General features: G+C 37.9%; 1 protein-coding gene across 2 annotated transcripts in view; it reads left to right on the forward strand.

The window, feature by feature from the left end:
* Positions 1-24,349, forward strand: part of PRSS12 (serine protease 12) — a 71,991-nt gene that overhangs the window by 44,884 nt on the left and 2,758 nt on the right. The window contains exons 9-12 of one of the 2 annotated variants that reach the window (XM_051820054.2): positions 3,398-3,603; positions 7,803-7,881; positions 8,551-8,673; positions 23,162-23,442. In XM_051820054.2, the coding sequence (XP_051676014.2) occupies positions 3,398-3,603; positions 7,803-7,881; positions 8,551-8,673; positions 23,162-23,442 (689 nt within the window). The remainder of the gene's footprint in view (positions 1-3,397; positions 3,604-7,802; positions 7,882-8,550; positions 8,674-23,161; positions 23,443-24,349) is intronic. The other variant, XM_051820055.2, reaches the window with a different exon arrangement.

The raw sequence follows: 24,349 nt of genomic DNA on the forward strand, positions 1-24,349 counted from the left end.
GGTCTCCCACTGACACTGCCTCTTACTCTCAGAGTGACAGTTCCAAACCTCTTCAACCAATATGTGGAACCCTTTCAGTGATCAGTTGCTTCTGTGCACAGCGATGACTGATCTAACAACAAAACCTCTCCCAGCTCTACCACAATATTCTGATGGCAAATACATCATGGTTTGTTTAGTGGTTATTTGCAGAAGTATGATCACCTGGAGGCCCTAGGATAACAGTATAGCATTTTTCTCTGATAAAAGGTATTGTTGATTTATTTTATAATTTCCTAAAGTACAATTAGACTCTTTTTAAAGCTCTTCTTTCTAATTATGATGTTTGACTCAGCTTTTTAAAACAGCTTTTAAGGTCAATATTTTCCTACCTTTTTTCTTTGTCTTTAACTGAAAAGTATACATCCAAATAAGAATATATATATAGTATCTGTATTTTTTAAAGAATGGCATTAAATAAATGCATCATATCCTCCTTGGCCACATGTCCAGCCATGCAGGCTGTGGCCCCTGAATGTCATCCCTAGATCTGTGCTGTGCTCAGCCTTCAGGACCGTACAAGTCAGCTCTGTCTCTACTACTCAGCTTAGGAAGTGGACATTACTTTAAAGTTTTCCTATGCCAACCCCACCCTCCTTATTCCATCACCTTGAGGTAAACAGAGCCTTGAATTTTATATTACTCCATTGTGTTTTTCATAATTTTCATAATTACATCAGGTTAAAACAGTAGTTTTGCCTGTTTTTCAAAATCTGTAGTTGAAAGTACGCAATTATCCTTCAGTTTGTCTTTAGTTACTTGGATTTTTTCCTCAACATGGCTTCCCAGATTCATCTCTGATGCAAATTGCTGTAATTCATTCAAATTTATTTTTCTCTTTAGTCTTATGTCACATAAATATCTAACTTACTAATTTATTGTTTTGAACTGGAACATTTATATTTGTCTAAGTCCTGTCTCTTAATATTGAACAATGGGGATTAAATTTCAGCTTAAGTTTTGGTATGGACATTCAAACCATGGCAATATCACTTTTAGTTTTACTGTTAAAAACTATACTGTTATAAACCTTATACCCTTCTGCTAGTACTGGTGTGCCAGAGATTTTTGAGAGAATATGAGTGTAATCAGCTCCTAGCCTGTAGGGCAGGTGCATATTCAACTTTTTCAAGGGATGTATGGTTGCCCTACCAAACAGCTACCTTGATTTATGTGCTCAACACACTGATAATCATCAGTTTTCAATTTGTGCTAAAGTGGTGCGTAGCTAGTGTTTAATGCTTTGTATCCCCACTTACTAATGTGACTGAGCATGTTTTCATCAGTTATTTGCCACTGATGCTTTTCTATAAAATTATTTTTCTTTCTTGGGTTCTCTCTTGCCTATTTTTCTCTTGAGTTGCTGGTTTTTCAAATGTTCTAAACGATTTTGGGGAGCTTTTTGTATTTTCTATCCTGTTGTCTATTAAAAAACATATATGCCCTTAAATATATTTATACATATATATTAAAATATAATCAACATTTGAATTATTCTTTTCATTTTCCTTGGGATAGTTTTTAGTAAAGCAAAACTCTTAATTTCTGCTGAATTTATCAGTCTTTTAATTTGTGGTTTATGCTCTCCAGGTCTTTTATTTAAGATTTATTTATTTGAAAAGAGAGGCAGATATAACTACCATTGCTGGCTCATTCCCCATGGACCACAATAACCAGGATGGGCCAGGCTGAAGCCAGGAGACTGGAACTCCATGTGGGTCTCCTACATGAATGGCAGGGACCAAAGTAGGGACCCAAGACTATCTTTCACAGCTTTCCCAGACATACTAGCAGATAGCAGGATTGGAGAAGGAGTAGTTGGGACTTGAACCAATGGTCATGGGATGCTGGCATTGCAGGCTGTGGCTTAATCTACTGTGCCACAACACTGGCTCTGTCTCCTCAATGTCTTATTTAATTAGTTATTCCTTTGCAAGGTATTAAAGATAATTTTCTATAACTCCAAGTTTAAAGCTTTTGCCTTTCATAATTCTGTCATTAATTTATCAGGAATTGAATTTTAATATTTTTTAAAATATTTCATTAAAACTTTTTGCATTTCCATATTTTAAAAAAGATAATGTCTTACTAAATATAAAATGAAATACATCAAAAGCAAGCCTGGCTTCTATTTGTGATTCCTGATTTTCTCTATTAAAAATTGTACTTTTTGCTTTTTTTTAAAAAAAAAGATTTATTTTGAAAGAGTTACAGAGAAAGAGGGGGGGAGAGAGAGAGAGAAAGAGACACATCTTCCATCTGCTGGTTTACTGCCCAGGTGGTTGTAACGGCCAGTGCAGGGCCAGGCCAAAGCCCAGAGCTACATCCTGGTCTCCCATGTCAGTGACAGGGCCCAAGTACTTGCGCCATCTTCTGCTGCTTTTCTCAGGCCGTTAACAGGGAGCTGGATGAAAAGTGTAGCAGCTGAGACTCGAAACTTGCACATGTGGGAAGCTGGAGTCACAGGTGGCAGCTTTACTTGCTCTGCCACAGTGTTGGCCTCTGTTAACATTTTGCTTTTAAAGGAGAAAGAAAATTGGGTGTTAGCTCCTTAGGTAATTATTTAATCTCATAATTTTCTTGGCAATATATCAATTTACATCTAGAATTCTCGAAGAGGGTAGAGAATTTTGAAGTGATTTGTTTTTCCTCTTTAAACTAGATAGTGTTGGGGCCGGCGCTGTGGCATAGCAGGTAAGGCCACCGCCTACAGTGCTGGCATCCTATATGGACACTGGTTCAAGCCCTGGCTGCTGCACTTCCAATCCAGCTCTCTGCTATGGGCTGGGAAAGCAGTGGAAGATGGCCCAAGTCCTTGAGCCCCGCACCCACGTGGGAGACCTGGAAGAAGCTCCTGGCTCCTGGCTTCGGGTCGGCACAGCTCCAGCTGTTGTGACCATTTAGGAAGTGATCCAGTGGATGGAAGACCTCTCTCTCTCTCTCCCCCTCTCTCTCTCTCTCTGTCTTCCTCTCTCTCTGCCTCTGCCTCTCTGTAACTCTGACTTTCAAATAAAATACTTTTAAAAAAGAAAAAATAAAAAACTAGATAGTCTTAAACCATCTTGATTTTTTTCCCATGCTATTAAATGTGATTTTCTTATCAGAGGCTAAATTAAATTTAATGTATAGTTGCATTAAAGTAGCTGTGGGGTGTGACAATGAAGAAGATACAGTTATTACCTCTCATTTCAATTTTTCTTTTTTTTTTTTGCAACTATGAAATAAATGGTCTCGAGGACATATGGATGCTAATTTTTCTATGTATAAATTAAGGAAGAAAATCAGTTGTGAGTCTATGTTGTGATTTATCTGTATGAATGCTTGATTCTGCATATCCTTAAGAATGTTGTGTTTCTAGGGGACCTGCCAGGGCCAGGACCATGGCTTATTTTGGGGAAGGAAAAGGACCCATCCACGTGGATAATGTAAAGTGCACAGGAAGTGAGAGGTCACTTGCCGACTGTATCAAACAAGATATTGGAAAACACAATTGCCGCCACAGTGAAGATGCCGGAGTTATTTGTGATTATTTTGGCAAGAAAGCATCAAGTAATGGTGATAAAAGTAAGTCATCTTCTGGGTTCCTAAGTGATTCAGAGACTACTAACTTCCACTTTGTTACTACAGCTGTGCTTTGATAACAGAAGTCCCAAGCAACAGACGGCATATAGCACTTGTTCTTTGTACAAGTGTTTGCCAGTCCCTGTGTAGGTGAGGCTTAAAGAGAGAGCAAGATGCAGGGGTAAGACTAGGTTTACAATACTTTCTAATCTCTGGGATTTTCATCCTAAATTAAAAAAAAAATCTTAAAAAATCGTTTGAAAGATAAAACTTCTTCCACTTGTTGCTTCACTCTCCAAACACCCCACAGCAGAATGGTGCTGGGCCAGGCCAAAACCAGGAACCAGGAACTCAATTCAGTCTATCCAGAGGTGGCAGCAACACAGATACTTGAGCAGTCACCTGCTGCCTCCCAGGGTATGCACTACCAGGAAGCCAGTAATGGCAGCAGAAATGGGACAGGAATGCAGTCACCCTGACATGGGATATGGGTGTCCCAAGTGGCATCTTAACTGCTGCACCAAACGCCTACCCTACTGCTTTCCTTTTTACTTTCTCAGGCAATTCTTCATCATTTCTTGTTTCTCGATAATAAAACTATCACATTTGTTGAAGTCCTTTGTGTTTCAGAAAGAAATGAACATATAGAGATGGATTAAAAAAGATACTTCTTTACTCTTACTAATATTCTTTTTTCATCAAAAGGAAAATATTTTAATTCAATTTCTATAAACTTTTTCACAGTTTATATACAATAAATATTAAAATATTCACAGATCATTAAAATTATAGTAGTATAACATTCTTAATCATTAGTTGGACAAAGGTATAAAAGTTTTACAAAACTATTATTTTCAGCAATACTGATACACACAGGTATTTCTTTCATCTTTTGTTTTTTTCATTTTTTTATTTTTTCTGTTTAAATTTTAATTCCCACAGGCCGGCGCCGCGGCTCACTAGGCTAATCCTCCACCTTGCAGCGCCGGTACACCGGGTTCTAGTCCCGGTTGGGAAGCCGGAGTCTGTCCCGGTTGCCCCTCTTCCAGGCCAGCTCTCTGCTGTGGCCAGGGAGTGCAGTCCTTGGGCCCTGCACCCCATGGGAGACCAGGATAAGTACCTGGCTCCTGCCATCGGATCAGCGTGGTGTGCTGGCCGCGGCGGCCATTGGAGGGTGAACCAACGGCAAAAGGAAGACCTTTCTCTCTGTCTCTCTCTCTCACTGTCCACTCTGCTTGTCAAAAAATAAAAAATAAAAAAAAAATAAATTTTAATTCCCACATATAAGGGAGAACACACAGTAATTGTGTTTCTATGTCCAGATTATTTTATTCAACATGATGTCCTCCAGGTACATCAAAATTGATGATAGAATTTCATTCCTTTTTATAGCTGAATAATATTCCATTGTGTATATATACCACATTTTCTTTATCCATTCATCTGATGATAGCCATTTTGGTTGATGCCAAATTTTGGCTATTGTGAATAGTGCTGCTATAAACATGGTGGGGCAGGTATTTGTTTGATACAATGTGTTCATGTTTCTTGGGTATATACCCAATAGTAAGATTGCTGGATCATAAGCAATCTAATTCTAGTTTTTGAAGAAGTTGCCATGCTGTTTTCCACAGTGGTTGCACTAATTTACATTCTCAACAACAGTATATAAATGACCCCTTTCTTCAAGCTTACTAATGTTTTAAACAACAAGGATAATTTTAAAATGAATTTCAAAAAGAAAAGCCATCTTTTATAGATTTTATTCTTTGGAATTTAAACATATAAGGAAAATGATAAATAACCTTCTAGTACAGTACAATAAATAGATGTTTTGTTCTTAAAATAGCTTTTGAAGGCTCTGGGTACATTAAATTTTTTTAAGACTTATTTATTTATGTAATTGAAAGGTGGAGTCACAGAGAGGCAGAGGCAGAGAGAGAGAGGTCTTCCATCCTCTGTTTCACTCCCCAAATGGCCACAATGGCTGGAATGGGGGCAATCGGAAGCCAGGAACCAGGAGCTTCCTTCAGGCCTTCCATGCAGGTACAGGGGTCCCAGCATTTGGGCCATGTTCTACTGCTTTCTCAGGCCATAATAGAGAGCTAGATCAGAAATGGAGCAGCCAGGACATGAACAGTGCCTATATGGGATGCTGGCACTGCAGGCAGAGGCCTTACTTGCTATGCCACAATGCCAGCCCCAAACATTAAATTATGAAACAAATTATTTAAATGAACAAGTGGGATTCAGAATTAGCTATGTTGGATAAATTTGTCATTATTTATAGAAAGAATAATCAGCTCTGTCTGCATTGAAATTTCATAGTTTTAATATATTGGATTTTCTTAAAATCAGGTGCATCTGTATTTGAACATTACGCTTTTTAAACACCTTTTAATGATTGCTAAAGCAATGTAATAAGTGAAGTAGATGTTGTTAATATGATTCTTCATGGCTTGACAGACTTTTAAATGTGGAAGGAACACTTATAACTCTTTATGTTTTGCTTTATGTTCTATTCATCATATGTGTATGTGTATTTGTGTGTGTATGGGAGGGACTTGATAAGCCTGTTTTCTCTAAATATGTATATTGATCACAACTTAATTTATTAAATTCTTATTACAACTTGAACATAACTGATTCCTTGAATTATGTCAGATTCTTAAGCAGTTGAACATCATAAAGACTCAATAGCTGTGAAATAGTTTCATACACTTTTCTATAAACCTACTCTAAAATATGAGATAGCAAGGATTTGTGTTTTTCATTTTCTATACATTTGGTTTTATGCCTTTACAGAGTTGAAGTATTCATTATTTTGATATTTTTCCATGGTTACAGAAATGCTGCCATTTATCACCTAAAAAATTTTCACTTCAGACTAGCCACCTTACAGAATTTGACTTATTAAATAGTTGCCTTTATGTTGCTTCTGAGGATCTGGTGACTTCTGTAAGGTCATTTGTACTCAAGCCAGTGGTGATTGGTCATCTGATGGGATCCTTTTATAAATGAACTTCATTTTGCTTTTTGTTCTTTTAACAATGCATGGCTTTAAGTAGATTTTACTTTCTTACATTCTAGTGCTTTGCTCTATAATGATATCAACTTTAAGTTTTGCTTGCTCAGTATTACATCATTCCTTTTCTTGGCATCATATATATATCAACTTGACTTGAAGCATTATTGGAAACTTGTGTTCTTCTAATATCTTATAATTTGCAGTGTCATCTAAAAGGAGTTGTATCCTAAGATATGAAGGTTAAAGCTTGATGGAATCCCTCTGAGATCATTTGGCAAATGAATCTTCTTGGTACACATTGTTGAACATTTTTCTCCATCAAGAAACTACTACTGATTCTCTATTGATCTCCCTTCTACCTAGTTATTATGGGAAAATATTAGTGCTGACTAGGTTTTCATATTCTTTGCACTATTCCTATCTTTCCCTAAAGGATGAAATACAGAGCATATCTAAGCTTTATATACCTCTGTTTAGCCAAAGGAACAAAGTTGCCTCAAATAGATTCTCCTACTCTGTAAAATTGTTTGAAAAATGTTATGCCTTCTTTATAGTCACTCCTCTTTTGCGCACCACTTTCTCATACATTTTTAATTTAACCTGTCTCTTTTATAGTTCTTGGCAGAAGACTCTTGTCTTGGGAACTTGGTTTATTTACCCTCAAATACAGTTTGCCACATGAATTGGCTTGGCAAACCCTTTCTTGTATGTTACAACACTGTAAGAGTACATGTAAATTCACATTAGGATTTAATCCTAGGAATATGCTTTGCTCCTCTGTATTACATTTTTAATAATAATTTTGAACATTACTGCCAATGTAGTTCTCTTTTTTTATTTAATAATCCTAAATTCCAAATAGCCTCTCCAGGCAATATCAGGTGATACAGATGTCTACCAGGTGTACTGAATAGGGTGAAACTATTCAGCCATACATGAAACCTCTCAGAGAGGAGTGACAGAAAACCTCATAAGGTTTCTCTACTGCTTGCAAATCACTGTCATTTGGTGAAAGGGGAAAACTTTTAATTTTTATTATGAGAATAATTATTTATTATTTGCAGACAGTTGGCACTTAAAATTAGAGTAAGAAGCATGAGGGGAGTATATCACTTAGGTTTTTACCCCTCTACAGCAATTTGATGGTTTAATTAATGACCTATTTCTGCTTCAGAGTCCCTTTCATCTGTTTGTGGTTTAAGATTACTGCATCGCCGGCAGAAGAGGATCATTGGTGGGAAAAATTCTTTAAGGTAAGGTGGTCTTCAAAGGAGGTTTCCATATTACACAATTACTTATATATATATATGGTGTTACAAACTGAGGAATTTCCAGTATGTAAAGAATATGTTTTGCTCTTTTTATTGTCTAAATTACTGATTTCACTGAGAATTTCATTGTTCTTGGACCTACATTTACTTTATATAAACCACTGGTTCCCTGATGTGTGTGACATATGTATTGCTGAAGTTATGTGGCAGAAGCAACAAATTTTAACAGGAAACCTTAAAATGTATAACTACAAAGATTCATTTAATTGAAAATATATTTGTTTCCAATTGGACTCATTTTAAGGACTTTTTTTTTGCTTTTGAATTTATTAATGGAAAGGCAGCACTTTGTTAAGTACTTCAGACCGCTTAGGCAGGGAAGAGGAGAAAAATTACACTTCAAGTTATGAAATATGAGGGAAAATTACCAACCTGTTTGTTGAAAATAAGTGAGATGCATACAAATGCCTGTAAGCTGATAGGTGGTCTTCTGAGCTGTAGGGCCATCATTCTTAAAGCCTTCTTTTCCCCTTACTGCAAATCATACAAATCATTAGTTATTGCTTTGACTAGTGCTTTTTTTTTTTTTTTTTTTTTTTTTTTTTTTTTTTTTTTTGCCTCGTATGAATGTGCGGCTCACTTTTTTCTTAGGGGTGGCTGGCCTTGGCAAGTTTCCCTCAGACTGAAGTCATCACATGGAGATGGCCGGCTCCTTTGTGGGGCTACACTCTTAAGTAGCTGCTGGGTCCTCACAGCAGCTCACTGTTTCAAGAGGTATGTGTCCACCTTGCCACACAACTCAGTTTGGTTTCTCTTCCAGTTCTTATAGTCTTTTCCTGCTCCACAGCACTGGGGTGTCAGAACCAGGCTCTAAACCTTTCGTGTCTGCCTACAGCACTGTGAATATAAGGGAGATGACGTCGAAGCAAAGAGAGCTCATAGGAAGTGATTTGCTACCCTAGTGGTTAAGTAGACTCTGGAGGGGAGGATGGATTTTTAGAAGGGAAGCAACTATATCAGTTATTCCTTCAGGAAAATATTGTAGGTGCACACATATTGCTGCAGAGGTAGAAGAAATGTAACATGATTTATTTAGGAATTCTAAGAAATAGGGAGTGTAGTTGAAGTGATGTGTGTATGTGTTTTTAAAGTTTTTGTCTTTGTCTTTTGTGTCTTTAAGATTTCTCTATTTGTACTTTCAGCAAAGTCAGGTTGCATCTATTTTTATCATTGTATTAACTGACTGTAACTGCAGTAGAATACCTGAGAAATCTAACTTTATGAAGAGAAAAGGCTTATAACAGTTCAGTTTCAGCAGTTCATGTCTAAGATGGGGTGGCAGTGGTGGATTTTCTGCATGTGCGAGGAGGAAGGGTCACACCGTAATCAGGAAGCAGAGTGGTCTAGGCTTTTATAAACAACTCTGTCTTGAGAACTACCTTATTTTTTTTAGGGATTTATTTTATTTATTTGAAAGACAGTAGACAGTTACAGAGAGAGGTAGAGACAGAGAGAGACAGAGAGAGAGAGAGAGAGAGGTCTTCAATCCACTGGTTCACTCCCCAAATGGCTGCAACAGCAGGAGCTGAGCCGATCCGGAGCCAGGAGCCAGGAGCCTCCTCTGGGTCTCCCACATGGGTGCAGGGGACCAAGGACTTGGGCCATCTTCCACTGCTTTCCCAGGCACACTAGCAGGGAACTGGATCAGAAGTGGAGCAGCTGCAACTCAAAGGGGCACCCATAAGGGATGTCGGGGCTGGAGTCCAGGGCTTTAACTCACTGTGCCACAGCACTGGCCCCAAGAACTACCTTCCTTAACAATAATTTAAGTTTCTATCCTTTCAGTATCGTTAGCTTATTATAAATTTTGGAGTTTAAACATCTACATGAGTTTGGGAGCCAAATCATATTCATATTTGATTCAAATCAAAGCAGTCCTGATCATCCCCTCTTGTCCCAAATACTTTATCAGTCCATTGTGAAGTTTTCTCTGTTCAGAGGGAACCCATGCAGAGAAAATCAGTACAGGAGCCACAGAAAGCATGGTAGCAGAGCCTGCAATAGAACCTGACTCTCTTTTCTCCTTGTCCAGTATGTGCACTGTGGTTAATAACCATTGACTTAGCATTAATTTGGGTATGTGTTTTAAAATGTATAACAGTCTCTGACTAAATACTGGTCATTATGGAAGTAAAATGATGAGTACAAATAATCTCATTGTACCATTTTATTTTTTATGCTTAAAAGTGTCATAATAATGTTTTAAAATTTATACTATATTGTTGAAACATTCTTCCTAGCAAAATCTGATTTATATCTTTCCTTATGTGATATCACATGGTATTAGACTTGCTTCATTGTGTATTTTCAATCCATTTTTGAAGACTGTTCACTCTTTAACTGCCATATGAATTCTAACTCCTACTATAAAACTACACCAGTTTATTCCTCTACTGATGAATAAAGGTGATCTATATTCTTTTACTATTAAAAAATATTGTGGTATATATCCTTGCACAAGTATCATGGAGTATGTACATTTCAGAGCATTTTGCTGGGACTCCCTTCAGTTTTTACTAGGCCTTTCCAAATTGCCCTCTAAAGTAATTTATCAGTTTAGATCATATCAATGTGTAAGTTCTTGTTTCCTTACATCTCTACCTAAATTTGATACTATTAAGGTTTTTAATTCTTGTCTTAAAAGTTTTGGGTTTCTTTTTAATTATGCTTCTTTGATTAATGTCTCATGAATTCTGTATTCATATCCTTTGCCTATTTTTCTGTTGGATTATTTATGCTTTTGTAGGTGTTTTTAAATTTTTTGGACATGTTCTGTGCACAGTCTTTGTTGTTATGTGTTACAGATATCTTTTCCTTGTCTGGGCCATGTTCTTTCACTTGTTTATAGTCTTTGTTTTAAGGAAATGTTTTTAATATATATTTAAATGTGTCATCTTTTCCTTTAGTTTTATAAAAGCCAGAAACGTCTTACTTTAAAAATCTTTCAGATATACTCTTATCTTTTTCCTAAACATTTATATTTTTCTTTTCTGGGGCTTCTAATGTTGATTTTTGAGTATACTATGAGTGTGAGGAAGGGATCTTATGCTATGCTTTTCTTTATGAATAATTTCCCCAACATTTTAACTTGAATATATTCCATTCCTTATCCATTGATTTATGTTAAGTATGTCATATGCCAAATTCTCTTACATTCTTGTTTCTCCAATCTTTTTTCTTCTACTCTTCTATTTAAATATATAAGTGTGTAGTAATCTTCCATGTGTAAAGTGCTGCAGAGGATTAAAATCTACATTTTATATAACATTTGCAATTTATGGGATATAACTGAATTTGACAGTTTGCCTTTATTACAGTGAGTTTAACACATTCCTGTGTTATGCTATTATATTCAACTATTATCTTAATAATTATCCAGCCCCTAATATTCCCGAGCATATGCCATGCAGTAGAGATAAAGTGGAGAACAAGACAAGAGCCTTGCTCTCATAGAGTTTACAGTAGAGCTTTAGGAGCCCCTAGGAGGGAGACATTGATATTGCTCATATGACCAAAACAAGTGTAGGGTGCCATTTTAAAAAATATTTTTATTTATTTATATACATATTTATTTAAAGCATTTTCAGAGAGGGAGACACACAGATACACACACACACACACACACACACACACACACGGTGTGGGGTGGAATCTTCCATCCGCTGCTTTTCTTCCCAAATGGCCACAACAGTTAGGGTGGGACCAGGCCCATAGGCGGGAGCCTGGAACTCCATCCAAGTCTCACATATAGGTGGCAGGAGCCCAAGCACTTGGGCCATCTTCTACTGCTTTCTCAGACCATGGTAGAGAGCTGGATTGAAGTGAAGCAGCTGGGTCTCAAACCAGTGCACATATCAGATGCCGGCACTGCAGGCAGTGGCTTTACCTGCTATGCCACAGCACCAGCCCCATGGGGCACCATTTTTAAAGTGCGGGATTTTCACCGTAATAATAGAGTCACTTAGATGGTCAGAAATTCAGGTTCTTGAAGCAGCATTCCACATTTGCTGAATCTCTGCAGCTGAGAGTTAGGAGTCTTAATTTTTATAAACCCTCTCCAGAGATTCTTATATGTCCCAGAAGTTAAGACCCACTGGCTTAGTGGAAGAACAGTGTATGGCCTTGATGTTTGAAGAATGTTGATGAAGAAGAATATAATGGAATTGATACTAAATTATACTTGTTAGGCCGGCGCCGTGGCTCACTTGGCTAATCCTCCGCCTGTAGCGCCGGTACCCCGGGTTCTAGTTCGGTTGGGGCGCCGGATCCTGTCCTGGTTGCTCTTCTTCCTGTCCAGCTCTCTGCTGTGGCCTGGGAGTGCAGTGGAGGAAGGCCTAGGTTTTTGGGCCCTGCACCCACATGGGAGACCAGGAGGAAGCACCTGGCTCCTGGCTTCGGATCGGCGCAGCACGCTGACCGTAGTGGCCATTTGGGGGCTGAACCACCGGAAAAAAGGAAGACCTTTCTCTCTGTCTCTCTCTCTCTCTCACTGTCTAACTCTGCCTGTCAAAAAAAAATTATATTTATTGCATGTTGCTTTGAATTCTATAGATATTAAAAGGAGCTAAGGTAATTTGTTATACTTCTTGCTTTTTTAAAAATAATTTCTTGTTAAACACTAGGACAGTTCAAAGATGGAATGGGGTGTATGTTGGAGGAAAAGAGTTCTGTTATGGATTTTAAGCAGAAAGAAGTGATCCCTGTAGAGGTAGAGCCTGGTGGTAGATACTTTCTACTCTTTATTTTATTTTAAGATTTATTTATTTATTTATTTGAAAGGCAGAGTTACAGAGAGGCAGAGGAAGAAGCAGAAACAGAAAGAGAGAGAGAGTAGGAAGGAGAAGGGGAGAGGTAGAGGGGGAGAGAGAGAGAGAGAGAAGTCTTTCATTTGCTGGTTCAGTCCCCAGATGGCCACAAAGGCCAAACCAGGATCCAAAACCAGGAGCCAGGAGCTTCCTCCAGGTCTCCCGTGCCAGTGCAGAGGCCATCTTCTACTGCTTTGCCAGGCCATACCGGAGTGCTGGATCAGAAGTAGAGCAGCTGGTACTCGAACTGGCACGCATATGGGATGCTGGCACTGCAGCCAGCAGCTTTACCTGCTGTGCCACAGTGCCGGCCCCAGTATCTATCTACCCTTTAGAGTATAGTGGTTAGAAAGCATAAACCATACTTGAAGAATAGCAGTTCTTACCTAGAATGTCAGATTTGAGATTTGTGTAGTCAACTTAGAGGTGAGAAACAACATGGGTCCACAATGCCAAGGTTATTAATTTGTTTCCTTCACTAGGCATTGAAGGTTTTTGTGCCTTAATATATGATCAAAGAAGATTTTTAGGAGATTATAATTTAGAGATGTATGGGATGGCTCTTTTGTGGTCAGGCAAAAAAATTAATCTATAGGACTATGAACGAGCTTAAAACTATCTGAAAAACTTTTGTATATGTACTTGCAGTCTTTAGTCTCTAGTGACTCAAATTGCTTTGTGTTATCATGTGATTAAGACCCACTATGGTAAGTAGAAAGACTGTGAGGAAGGACCCTAATTTTATACATTTACACTGGAGGAAGACCACTAACAAGACTTCCCTATTAATAATAAGAGAACGTGGAAAAGTAAAGGAGGGAAAGAGGTAGAGGCACTATGGTAGAAATCATTAGAAGTTGGTATGATAAAACAGAAGGAGACTTAGATCTGGACAGTAGGGTTATAGTTTAACTTTGCAAAAATTATTTAACCACTTCACTTGGAGCCTCAGCTTACTCATCCGTAAACTGAAGGTACTAATGATCCACAGTGAGAAACAATGACATGCAAAGTATGTGAAAGTATTTTATAAACTATAAGACTCAACATTGGCTATTATTATGTTGGGGTTCAAAGGAGGGCACTGAAGAATCTTTTAGCAAAAGTAAGGAAATTATTTTTTTTTTCAGTTATTGCTAGAAATGAATAATGTAGAAAACTACAGAGAACCTGAAGAAGCCTATTTTGGGGCCGAAGTTTAAGCAAAATAATTCAATATATTTAAATTATCCTCCTGTTATTCAAGACTACTTTTTTTTTTTGCTTTTTTAAAAACTTTTATTTAATGAATATAAATTCCCAAAGTACAGCTTATGGATTACAATGGCTTTTCCCCCCCATAACTTCCCTCCCACCTGCAACCCTCCCCTCTCCTGCTCCATCTCCCCTTCCATTCACATCAAGATTCATTTTCAATTCTCTTTATATACAGAAGATCAATTTGGCATATATTAATAAAGCTTTAAACAGTTTGCACCCACACAGAAACACAAAGTGAAAAATACTATTTGAGTACTAGTTATAGCATTAAATCACAATGTACAGCACATTAAGGACAGAGATCCTACATGAGGAGTAAGTGCACAGTGATTCCTGTTGTTGACTTAACAAATTGACACTCTTGTTTATGGTGTCAGTAATCACCCTAGGCTCTTGTCATGAGTTGCCAAGGCTATGGAGGCCTTTTGAATTTGCCGAATCTGATCATATTTAGACAAGGTCATAGTCAAAGTGGAAGTAAGTGGAAGTTCTCTCCTCCCTTCAGCGAAAGGTACCTCCTTCTTTGATGACCTGTTCTTTCTACTGGGATCTGGGATCTCACTCGCAGAGATCTTTCATTTAGGTTTTGTTGTTGCTTTTTTTTTTTTTTTTTTTTTTTTTTTTTGCCAGCGTGTCTTGGCTTTCCATGCCTGAAATACTCTCATGGGCTTTTCAGCCAGATCCGCATGCCTTAAGGGAAGATTCTGAGGCCAGAGTGCTGTTTAGGACATCTGTCATTCTATGAGTCTGCTGTGCATCCCGCTTCCCATGTTGGATCGTTCTCTCCCTTTTTTATTCTATCAGTTAGTTATTTGCAGACACTAGTCTTGTTTATGTCATCCTTTTGACTCTTAGTCCTATCATTATGATGAATTGTGAACAGAAATTGATCACTTGGACTAGTGAGATGGCACTGGTACATGCCACCTTGATAGGATTGAATTGGAATCCCCTGGCACATTTCTAACTCTAACTCTACCGTTTGGGGCAAGTCCAATTGAGTATGTCCCAAATTGTACATCTCTTCCCTCTCTTATTCCCACTCTTATATTTAACAGGGATCACTTTTCAGTTAAGTTTCAACAATTAAGAATAATTGTGTGTTAATTACAGAGTTCAAGCAATAGTTTTAAACAGAACAAAAAAATACTAAGAGGGATAAAGTATTAAGTTGTTCATCAATAGTCAGGGCAAGGGCTGATCAAGTCACCATTTCTCATAGTGTCCATTTCACTTCAACAGGTTTCCTTTTTGGTGCTCAGTTAGTTGTCACTGATCAGGGAGAACATATGATATTTGTCCCTTTGGGACTGGCTTATTTCACTCAGCATGATGTTTTCCAGATTCCTCCACTTTGTTGCAAATGACCGGATTTCATTGTTTTTAATGCTGTATAGTATTCTATAGAGTACATATCCCATAATTTCTTTATCCAGTCTACTGCTGATGGGCATTTAGGTTGATTCCAGGTCTTAGCTATTGTGAATTGAGCTGCAATAAACATTAAGGTACAGACAGCTTTTTTGTTTGCCAGTTAAATTTCCTTTGGGTAAATTCCAATGCATGGGATGGCTGGGTTGTATGGTAGGGTTATATTCAAGTTTCTGAGGAATCTCCAGACTGACTTCCATAGTGGCTTTACCATCTTGCATTCCCACCAACAGTGGGTTAATGTCCCTTTTTCCCCACATCCTTGCCAGCATCTATTGTTGGTAGATTTCTATATGTGAGCCATTCTCACCGGGGTGAGGTGAAACCTCATTGTGGTTTTGATTTGCATTTCCCTGATTGCTAGTGATCCTGAACATTTTTTCATGCGCCTGTTGGCCATTTGGATTTCCTCTTTTGAAAAATGTCTATATTGAAGTCCTTGGCCCATCTCTTAAGTGGGTTGTTTGTTTTGTTGTTGTGGAAGACTCCTTATCTTTTGAGTAGCAGCTAAATTTTTGATTGTTATAATCTGTTACAGTCTTAAATGTTCAAGGTTTAAAGTATTAAAGTAGGAAGATAGCTACAAAAATTGCCCTTGAGTTTTAAAACTGGTCTATTTTTCTGGAAAGACATTTTTTTTGGTACATGTTGAATGTGTTTGTTTACATGCTATTTTTCCTCCCTTGGCCTGTTCCTTCTAGATTACTACTTAAAGTCTAATAACTCATTTCTCATTTGTGTTTATATGCCAAGTGTCTGCTATATCACTTGGTACATAGTAGATACTCCTAAATGAATGTTGCATGATGAAAGTTGGGGCTCAATTGCCAGATGGGGGATGTTTTTAAGAATGCTGCACTTTTAAGAGGATGGTGGTATTTTTAACCTAGGTTAATAGATAATTGTTTCCACATGTCATTTGGAATTTTTTTCCTAGTATAAGATAAAAAATAGTTGATTAAAGAGAAAAGGAGCAAATTATGAAATACAGCATTTTGATATCTTTGGCTTTAATGCAAGATTCTTTCAGTGTTGAGTAGGAGGAAAACTACTTTGCAAGTGTGTTATGGTTCATCTGACTTGGTCTATAACCTTTGCCAGATCATACAGACTCCCTATTTGGGGTACTTAAGGAGCCTACAACTCACATCTTTATGGCAGTAAGTTTATTAAAAGGCACAGATACAGTTACTCATGATTAGAAAAAGCTCAATTTTTGTTTTCCTATGTTCAGGAATTTTGGTTTAAAACAGCCCTCCTTTAATCACCAGAAATACTGAAGTTTGCAAAATAGAACTGTAGTATAAAAACAGTTTAGTCAGGCTTTCAGAAGTTACTGTCCTTTTAGTTCTTGGAGGGGATGTGAGATATTTTAGCCCAATTTAAGGCCTAGTGACACAGGACCGGGATTCCATATTTTGAAAGTAGTCTCCTACTCCTTTTTTCTTTTTATATTTCTACTCTTTGTTAACCAATAATTTCCGTATAAATAAACGTTTCCTGTTCACTCAGGTCTTCTTTATTACCTAATTCCTACAGTGATGATATAGAATTACGCTTTGGAGTAGCCATTTCTGACAATAAGTCATAAATTTTTTTTTCTTTTTCTTTCTTTCTTTTCTTTCTTTTTTTTTTTTTTTTTTTTTTTTTTTTTTTTTTTTTTTTTTACAGGCAGAGTTAGACAGTGTGAGAGCGAGAGACAGAGAGAAAGGTCTTCCTTTTTTCCGGTGGTTCATCCCCCCAAATGGCCACTACAGCTGTTGCGCTGCGCTGATCTGAAGCCAGGAGCCAGGTGCTTCTCCTGGTCTGCTATGGGATGCAGGGCCCAAGCACTTGGGCCATCCTCCACTGCACTCCCGGGCCACAGCAGAGAGCTGGACTGGAAGAGGAGCAACCGGGACAGAATCTGGTGCCCCAACCGGGACTAGAACCCAGGATGCTTGGCGCCGCAGGCGGAGGATTGGCCAAGTGAGCCACAGCGCCGGCCAGGCATATTATTTTCGCAACCTATTATTTTATGGAGTGAGCATTTGTTATGTTTCTTTTACCTTCATAGGATAGTCACAATTTTATATAATTCTCCAATGAGAATGATAGTGTATGGATGATATCAAAATGTCAGTATTGCAGATCCAGCAGCTTCAACTCTATTCATTTCATATAGGATACTCTCTTTAATGGTACATTACTAGAAGATTGGCAGACCTGTAGTAATCCAGTACTTGTTCCCTCATAGTCTAAAACACTTCCATGTCAAGTAACTCAAGTACTTGATGAATCATTACTTAAAGATCTATCTAATTTTTCTCATTTTTCCTAGTGTTAATGCAATACAGATTTTGGATTGCAGTACCCTATTGGCATTTGAAGTAGAAACTTGGATAGATTAAGTTTTGTTGTAGCTGTGCTGTGGCTCTTACACAATATATATTGCTTGTTTCTAAATCACAAGTATTAAGTATCATGAAATAACCTTGTGTCTGTAGTAGTGCAGCAATATAATTGATAAAAATATTTTCACATTTGACTAATTCCTTTTAATTGTTTACTCTGAAAACAAATATAATTTTGAAAGAATGAATATATCTGAAACAAGGGCTCTCTTATTTTTGAAATTCTACTTCAGCTTTGATTTGCCCAAGAATATAACTTTACCTGATTTTATCTTTTTGGTTTCTTGCCTAGAAATTCCACATTGGCAGGAAATTGTTAGATATTATTGCTCTGAAAATTAGAAACCTCTAGACCTTTGTAATTAAAAGATCAGCCACAGAGGTAATGAGACCTACTTTTTATGAGCACAGTGTGTCAGATGCTTAACATTATGTTCTATTATAACATAGTACATGGTAAAATAGAATTCTTAAGAATGTGGTCTTTGGTGACAAACACGGTACCAATAAATCACACTAAAACCATTTGCTGAGTATACCCTATATATGTAAGAGGTAGTGCAGTGTTCTGAGGTTCTTCTCCCTAAGCACTTGGAACCATTTATACAAGCAACTTTGATCAACTACTTTTTGAGTTTCATCCAGACAACAGAGAATAACAGATTATAGTCATAGCAGATGTGAACATGCTGACATAAAATATTGTTTTCTCATAGAGATGAATCCATGTAGAGTACAAACACAAAGAATATGACCTTTGGCCTAAATTAATTATTCTATTTTAAATTCTATTAACTTTTTTACTTTTGTTTACTTTAACCCTAGACTATCAGAGGAACTAGGATATTGGATTTTACTAAACTGCTGTGTCTCAGTCCTTTCTTACTCAAGTTTGGGGATTTCATCCAATTTTTATATGAGGGGGAGTTGAAATCAGTAAAGCAAACAACTGAATTATGTGTCAGCCAAAAGCTGAAATATTTGAGCCATTTTTTGAATATAATAAAATATATTAAAAATAACAAGAGTTCAACTAGAAAGACCTTAAAATACAATCAAAAAGAGAATTCCTTTGAGAATTTACTTGAGAGGGAGGTAAGAAGAAGGGAGGAGTGGAGGAACGGGGAGAGAGGGCGAGAGAGAGAGAGAGAGATAGAGAAGTGAGAGGAGAGAGATGGGAGAGACAGAGAAGGAGGAAAGGAGAAACAGAGAGCTCTCCCACCCTGTGGTTCACTTTCTGTATTTTTGCAACTGTCAGGGCTGGTTCAGGCTGAAGTTGTGAGCCTGGAACTTAGTCTACGTCTTTCACATAGGTGGCGAGGACCCAAGCACATGAGCCATCATCCCTGCTTTCCAGGATGTGCATTAACAGGAAGCTGGAATCAGGCAGGAGGAAAGCTAGGACTCATTCCAATATGGGATGTGGGTGTTCCAAGTGGTACCTTATCTGCTGGGCCAAATGCCTATCCTGTCTGTATATGTTTTCTTGAACCATAATAAGTGTTTTTTTCTAGTCCATGAATTGTGAATTCATTCAAAGTGTTATCCCTAAGGATAGCTCCCACTAGGAGAGGTGACCCTGGAAGACCAACAGCTAGCATTAAACGAGCAGGTTTTTACCTTTATTGGGATTTTTTTTATGAAATAGAAACTTCTCTGATAGCTTTGTTATAATATGGGAATTGGTAAGAAGGTACGTGTTTGAGTTCAGTAAGTTGGAGATTAGAGTATAGGAGTGCAAGTATGTATGAGGACATGCATGTTTTAAAAAATAAGTCATTTACAGTTCAACATTATGGGCCAGTGGGTTAAGCTGATGCTTGCAATGTGGGCTTCCAACAGTAAGATGCTAGTTTGAGTCCTTGTTGTCCCGCTTCCAAGACAGCTTCCTGTTACTGTGCCTGTGAAGGCGGCAGCAGATGGTCCAAGTGCTTGTGCCCCAGCACTCATGTGGGAGACCCAAATGGAGTTTTCTGGCTGTTAATGCAATCTTGGGAGTGAATCAGTGGATGGAAAATACCCTTTCCCATCTGCTACTGCTCTTTCAAATAAATAAATTCATAAATAATTTTAAAAGTCCGTAACATACATTCATTAAAGCTCTGTTACAAGAATAATTGCAATACATTTTTTTGTGAAAGTGTTGCTGAATTGTTGGAATGGGATTTAAGAAATTATCTGGGGCTGCTTGAATATAGTAGCTTGAATATAGTAGCCACTAGCTACAAGGATATTGGAGCACTTAAAATGTGCTAAAAGGATAACATACACCCAGCTAATCCTCACTATGAAAAAAGAATACTAAATATATTGTCTTTACAAAATCTAAATGTCTTAGTGATTTTATATTAAGTGCATTTTTGCAATATTATAAAGAAATATCTGAATATTAATAGGTCACTCTAAATTTTTATAATATGCTAATAATATTAGTGCATGGAAATGAAAGTGAATTATTTAAATACTTGATTATTCTCCGAGGCTGCCAGTATTACTTTTTACATTTTTAGGATGTGATGTAAGCTTAAGGTATACTTAGGGCTATTAGAATGTTCAGGCAGTTCATATCCCCTCCAGTAATATTATTGGAGTAAGTGGGAAGATATATTTTAAATAGGCAGTCAGTAGAAGATTCTGAGCCTTTGAACACTAACTTCTCTAAACATACATTCAAACATAGGCCTTACAATAGTGGAAGACTCAATTTTTGGTCAGAAAACTAAGGTGAGGTTTGTTAAATGTATGCTGCTTCCCTTCAACAGTCAGATGCCAACACAAATCAGGTGGGGAGTTAACAAAACAGGTTGGAGTTTTGGTATGCAAAAGGAAAAGAAGGCTTGAAAGCTTTTACAAAAAATAAGTGATTGTGGTAATGGATGGTGGACTCCAAACCAGATATGAAAGGAGGTCATAAGCACAGTGAGATTGAAATTTAAAAAACAAAGACACAAACAGAAACTAGGGGGACCAAAGATTTTTAAGTCCAGTGAGGTTGAAGGTATGTATAGCTCTAACAGGGGTGGGTGCCATGGTGCAATGGCTTATGCCACCATTTGTGACTGTGGCATCCCACATTGGAGTGCTGGTTTGAGTTCCACATGCCCCACTTCTCATCCAGCTTCCTGCTAATGTGCCCTGAAAGGCAGCAGAAGACAGCCTAAGTACTTGGGTCCCTGCCACCTATGTGGGGAGACCAAGATGGAGTTCTGTGCTAGTGGCTTCAGCTTGGCCCAGGCCTGGCTATTGCAGTCATTTGGAGAGTGAACCAGCAGATGGAAGAACTCTCTCTGTTCTCCGCGTTCCTTCCTCTGATCACTCTGCCTTCCAAATAAGTAAATCAATAAATACTGTAAGATAAAATGTGATAGGCCAAGTATGAGATGCTTGCTATCAAAATTTCAGAACTGTGTAGTATATGATGAACATAGGTGTAGGTGTCATGTTGGGGGTATGTGGCCAAGATGAGGTGGAGAATACATTTATTGCAGAAGAGTAAAATATAAATCAGGGAACTAAAAGGGAAAAGTTTAGGAAATTACAGAATGTTTTAAGTAGTGGTACAGGGGCAAGACATGAACAAGATGCTATAATTTTCCACAAGAATAAGGCAGTAACCACGACATGGGCTGAGTTACATCTTCTAGCTCAGTTGTTCTCAGATGGGGAAATTTTGAATACCCCATGATGTGTCACCAGGAACATTTGACAATGTCTAGGGGCATGACAATGAAGGAGTGAAAAAGAGTCTGAAAGCTATCAGGTAGTAAATATTGTGTTTAAAACAATATAGGTTGTCATAGAAAAATACACACTAGACATGCATTCATTCAATAAGTCAACAAATACGTACTGCCTTCCTGTTAAGAAAGTCATCATTATTCTCTTTAAAGATTCCTTAGCAAAAACCACAGGTAAGATCTCTGACCTAGGATACCTTTCATTCAAGCAGAGGGAGACAGAACAATAAATACAACAAATAGCGATTTGTTAGAAAATCATAAGTTCATAAAAAAGGAAATGTAGAGATTAAGAATATTGGTAGTGCTGGGGATGGGAGGACAAAAAAGTGGGTTGAAATTTTCAATATGAAGGTATCAGAGTAGGCTTCCTTAAAGTGACATCCAAATATGGATTTAAAAGAGGGGAAAGAATACATTGACTATATGTTGACTTGAAAATATGATTTGAGTTTGCATTCAGTTCACAAGAAGGGGGGTAAATGGGTGTATCTACAAAGAAGTGCTCTGAGTGACACAAGATCAGACATGGTTTCTGCCCTTATGGAGCTTCATGGGCAACTAACTGGGAAAGTTGAGAAAATCAAAAACGAAAAATATTAATAGTTTGAAATGACAATTTTACACTCTGGCCTCAGAATCAGCCCTTAAGGCACGTGGATCCGGCTGAAAAGCCTGTGAGAGTATTTCAGACATGGAAAGCCAAGACACTCTGGAAAAAAAAAAAAAAATGACCTAAATGAAAGATCTCCGCGAGTGAGATCCCAGTGGAAAGAACAGGTCATCAAAGAAGGAGGTACCTTTCTCTTAAGGGAGAACTTCCATTCTGACTACGACCTTGCCTAATTATGATCAGTCGGTGAACTCAGGGGGCTTCCATAGCCTTGGCAACTCATGACAAGAGCCTAGGGTGATTACTGATGCCATTAACAAGAGTGTCAATTTGTTAAATCAACAACAGGAGTCACTGTGCACTTACTCATGTAGGATCTCTGTCCTAAATGTGCTGTACATTGTGATTTAATGCTATAACTAGTACTCAAAGAGTATTTTTCACTTTGTGTTTCTATGTGGGTGCAAACTGTTGAAATCTTTACTTCATATATGCTAAACTGATCTTCTGTATATAAAGAGAATTGAAAATGAATCTTGATGTGAATGGAAGGGGAGAGGGAGCGGGAAAGGGGAGGGTTGTGGGTGGGAGGGAAGTTATGGGGGGGAAGCCATTATACTCCATAAGCTGTGCTTTGGAAATTTATATTCATTAAATAAAAGTTTTAAAAAATGAAATGACAGTTTTAATAATTATCCCCCTTTTTCCACTTACTCAACATTTGTTTCTTCTCAGAAAATAGTTGGCTGGTAACATGGGTTACAGTGAAATGAAGATGAAGTATGGTCACAATGAATTTCGAGTAGAAGACTGGGAGTGGTGGGTCAGAGAAATGGAAATGTTAAATTTGCAAAAGGGGCTACTGATTTGGAAGAAAGGCTTGGAAAATTTTATCTTCATTTACTTTCCTGACAGTCACCAATTTCCAAAACACACCTCTCACTGGCTCTCTCTGCCTCTCAGGTATGGGAACAGCACCAGGAACTATGCTGTTCGGATCGGGGATTATCATACTCTGGTACCAGAAGAGTTTGAAGAAGAAATTGGAGTTCAGCAGATCGTGATTCACAAGGAGTACCAACCACATAGCAGTGACTATGACATTGCCCTGGTTCAATTACAAGGATCACAAGAGCAATGTGTCAGATTCAGTAGCCACGTTTTGCCAGCCTGTTTGCCATTCTGGAGAGAGAGGCCACAGAAAACAGCCTCCAATTGTTACATAACAGGATGGGGAGACACAGGTAATAGCAACAAAAGAGCAAATGAGGGAAGCTAGACACCTTTGTCTAGTATTATCCACACAAATGCAATAGATAACTTCTGAAAATGGGTACAGGTTTAATTATTTGGACATTCTGCCAAGTGTGAAATGCACACATGTAATATGGGCTCATAACATTGGGGGGGGGGGCGGGTGTACTGTTGGTTCCAACTAGAACTTCAGCACAAACTGAGGAACTGAGTTGCCTGTGGAGCTTAGGGGTGAACAATCCCCTATTAATTTTAGTTACCAAGAAAGAGAGAGAGACCAACTATGACAAGCTTAAGCAAGATGCTGGAGGGAGATTTGAAGACCTTATCCCAAAAACTAGGCCTGGCAGTGTCTACTCCAAAAGGTTCTGGTGTTTAGTCTGTTTCTCTGCCATGAAGTCTTTACTCAAACGGATTGTATGAAGGATTCCTAAGTATAGAGCACGTAAAAGTAGAGCTGCTGAGGCTGAAGTTGAAGAGAAACAGAAGTTTCCCTTTTATCCTCCCTTCCCATACCTTGCAGTCCCCAGCCAAGAGTGATGTTTACCTTATGCTCAAAGATGAATGCAGCTTTTTACATTGTCCTAGGTGATACATCAGTGTTTATGAGCTAATGCTTGTGACGGGCCTTGAAACAATGGCCCAAGGTCTCACTTGGAGGTGTTCAAATAAAAAAAAAAAAAAATGACTATTAAATGGGAAGTGAAAAGCTGATTGCTCTCCACTAAGAAAGTACAATGGTAATTGTGTTTCTGAAAAGCATCAAATAAGTATATTTTTACAGGTAGTAATTACCACAGGAGCTTACTTAGTGACTGTACCTGTATTTATTTCACCCTGTTGGACTCTAGGCTCAAGCTATTTCATTATAGCAAAATGTAGAATATGTGTAGAACA

The sequence above is a fragment of the Oryctolagus cuniculus genome, chromosome 8 (assembly GCF_964237555.1).
Source record: "Oryctolagus cuniculus chromosome 8, mOryCun1.1, whole genome shotgun sequence".
In the NCBI taxonomy this organism is placed as follows: domain Eukaryota; kingdom Metazoa; phylum Chordata; class Mammalia; order Lagomorpha; family Leporidae; genus Oryctolagus; species Oryctolagus cuniculus.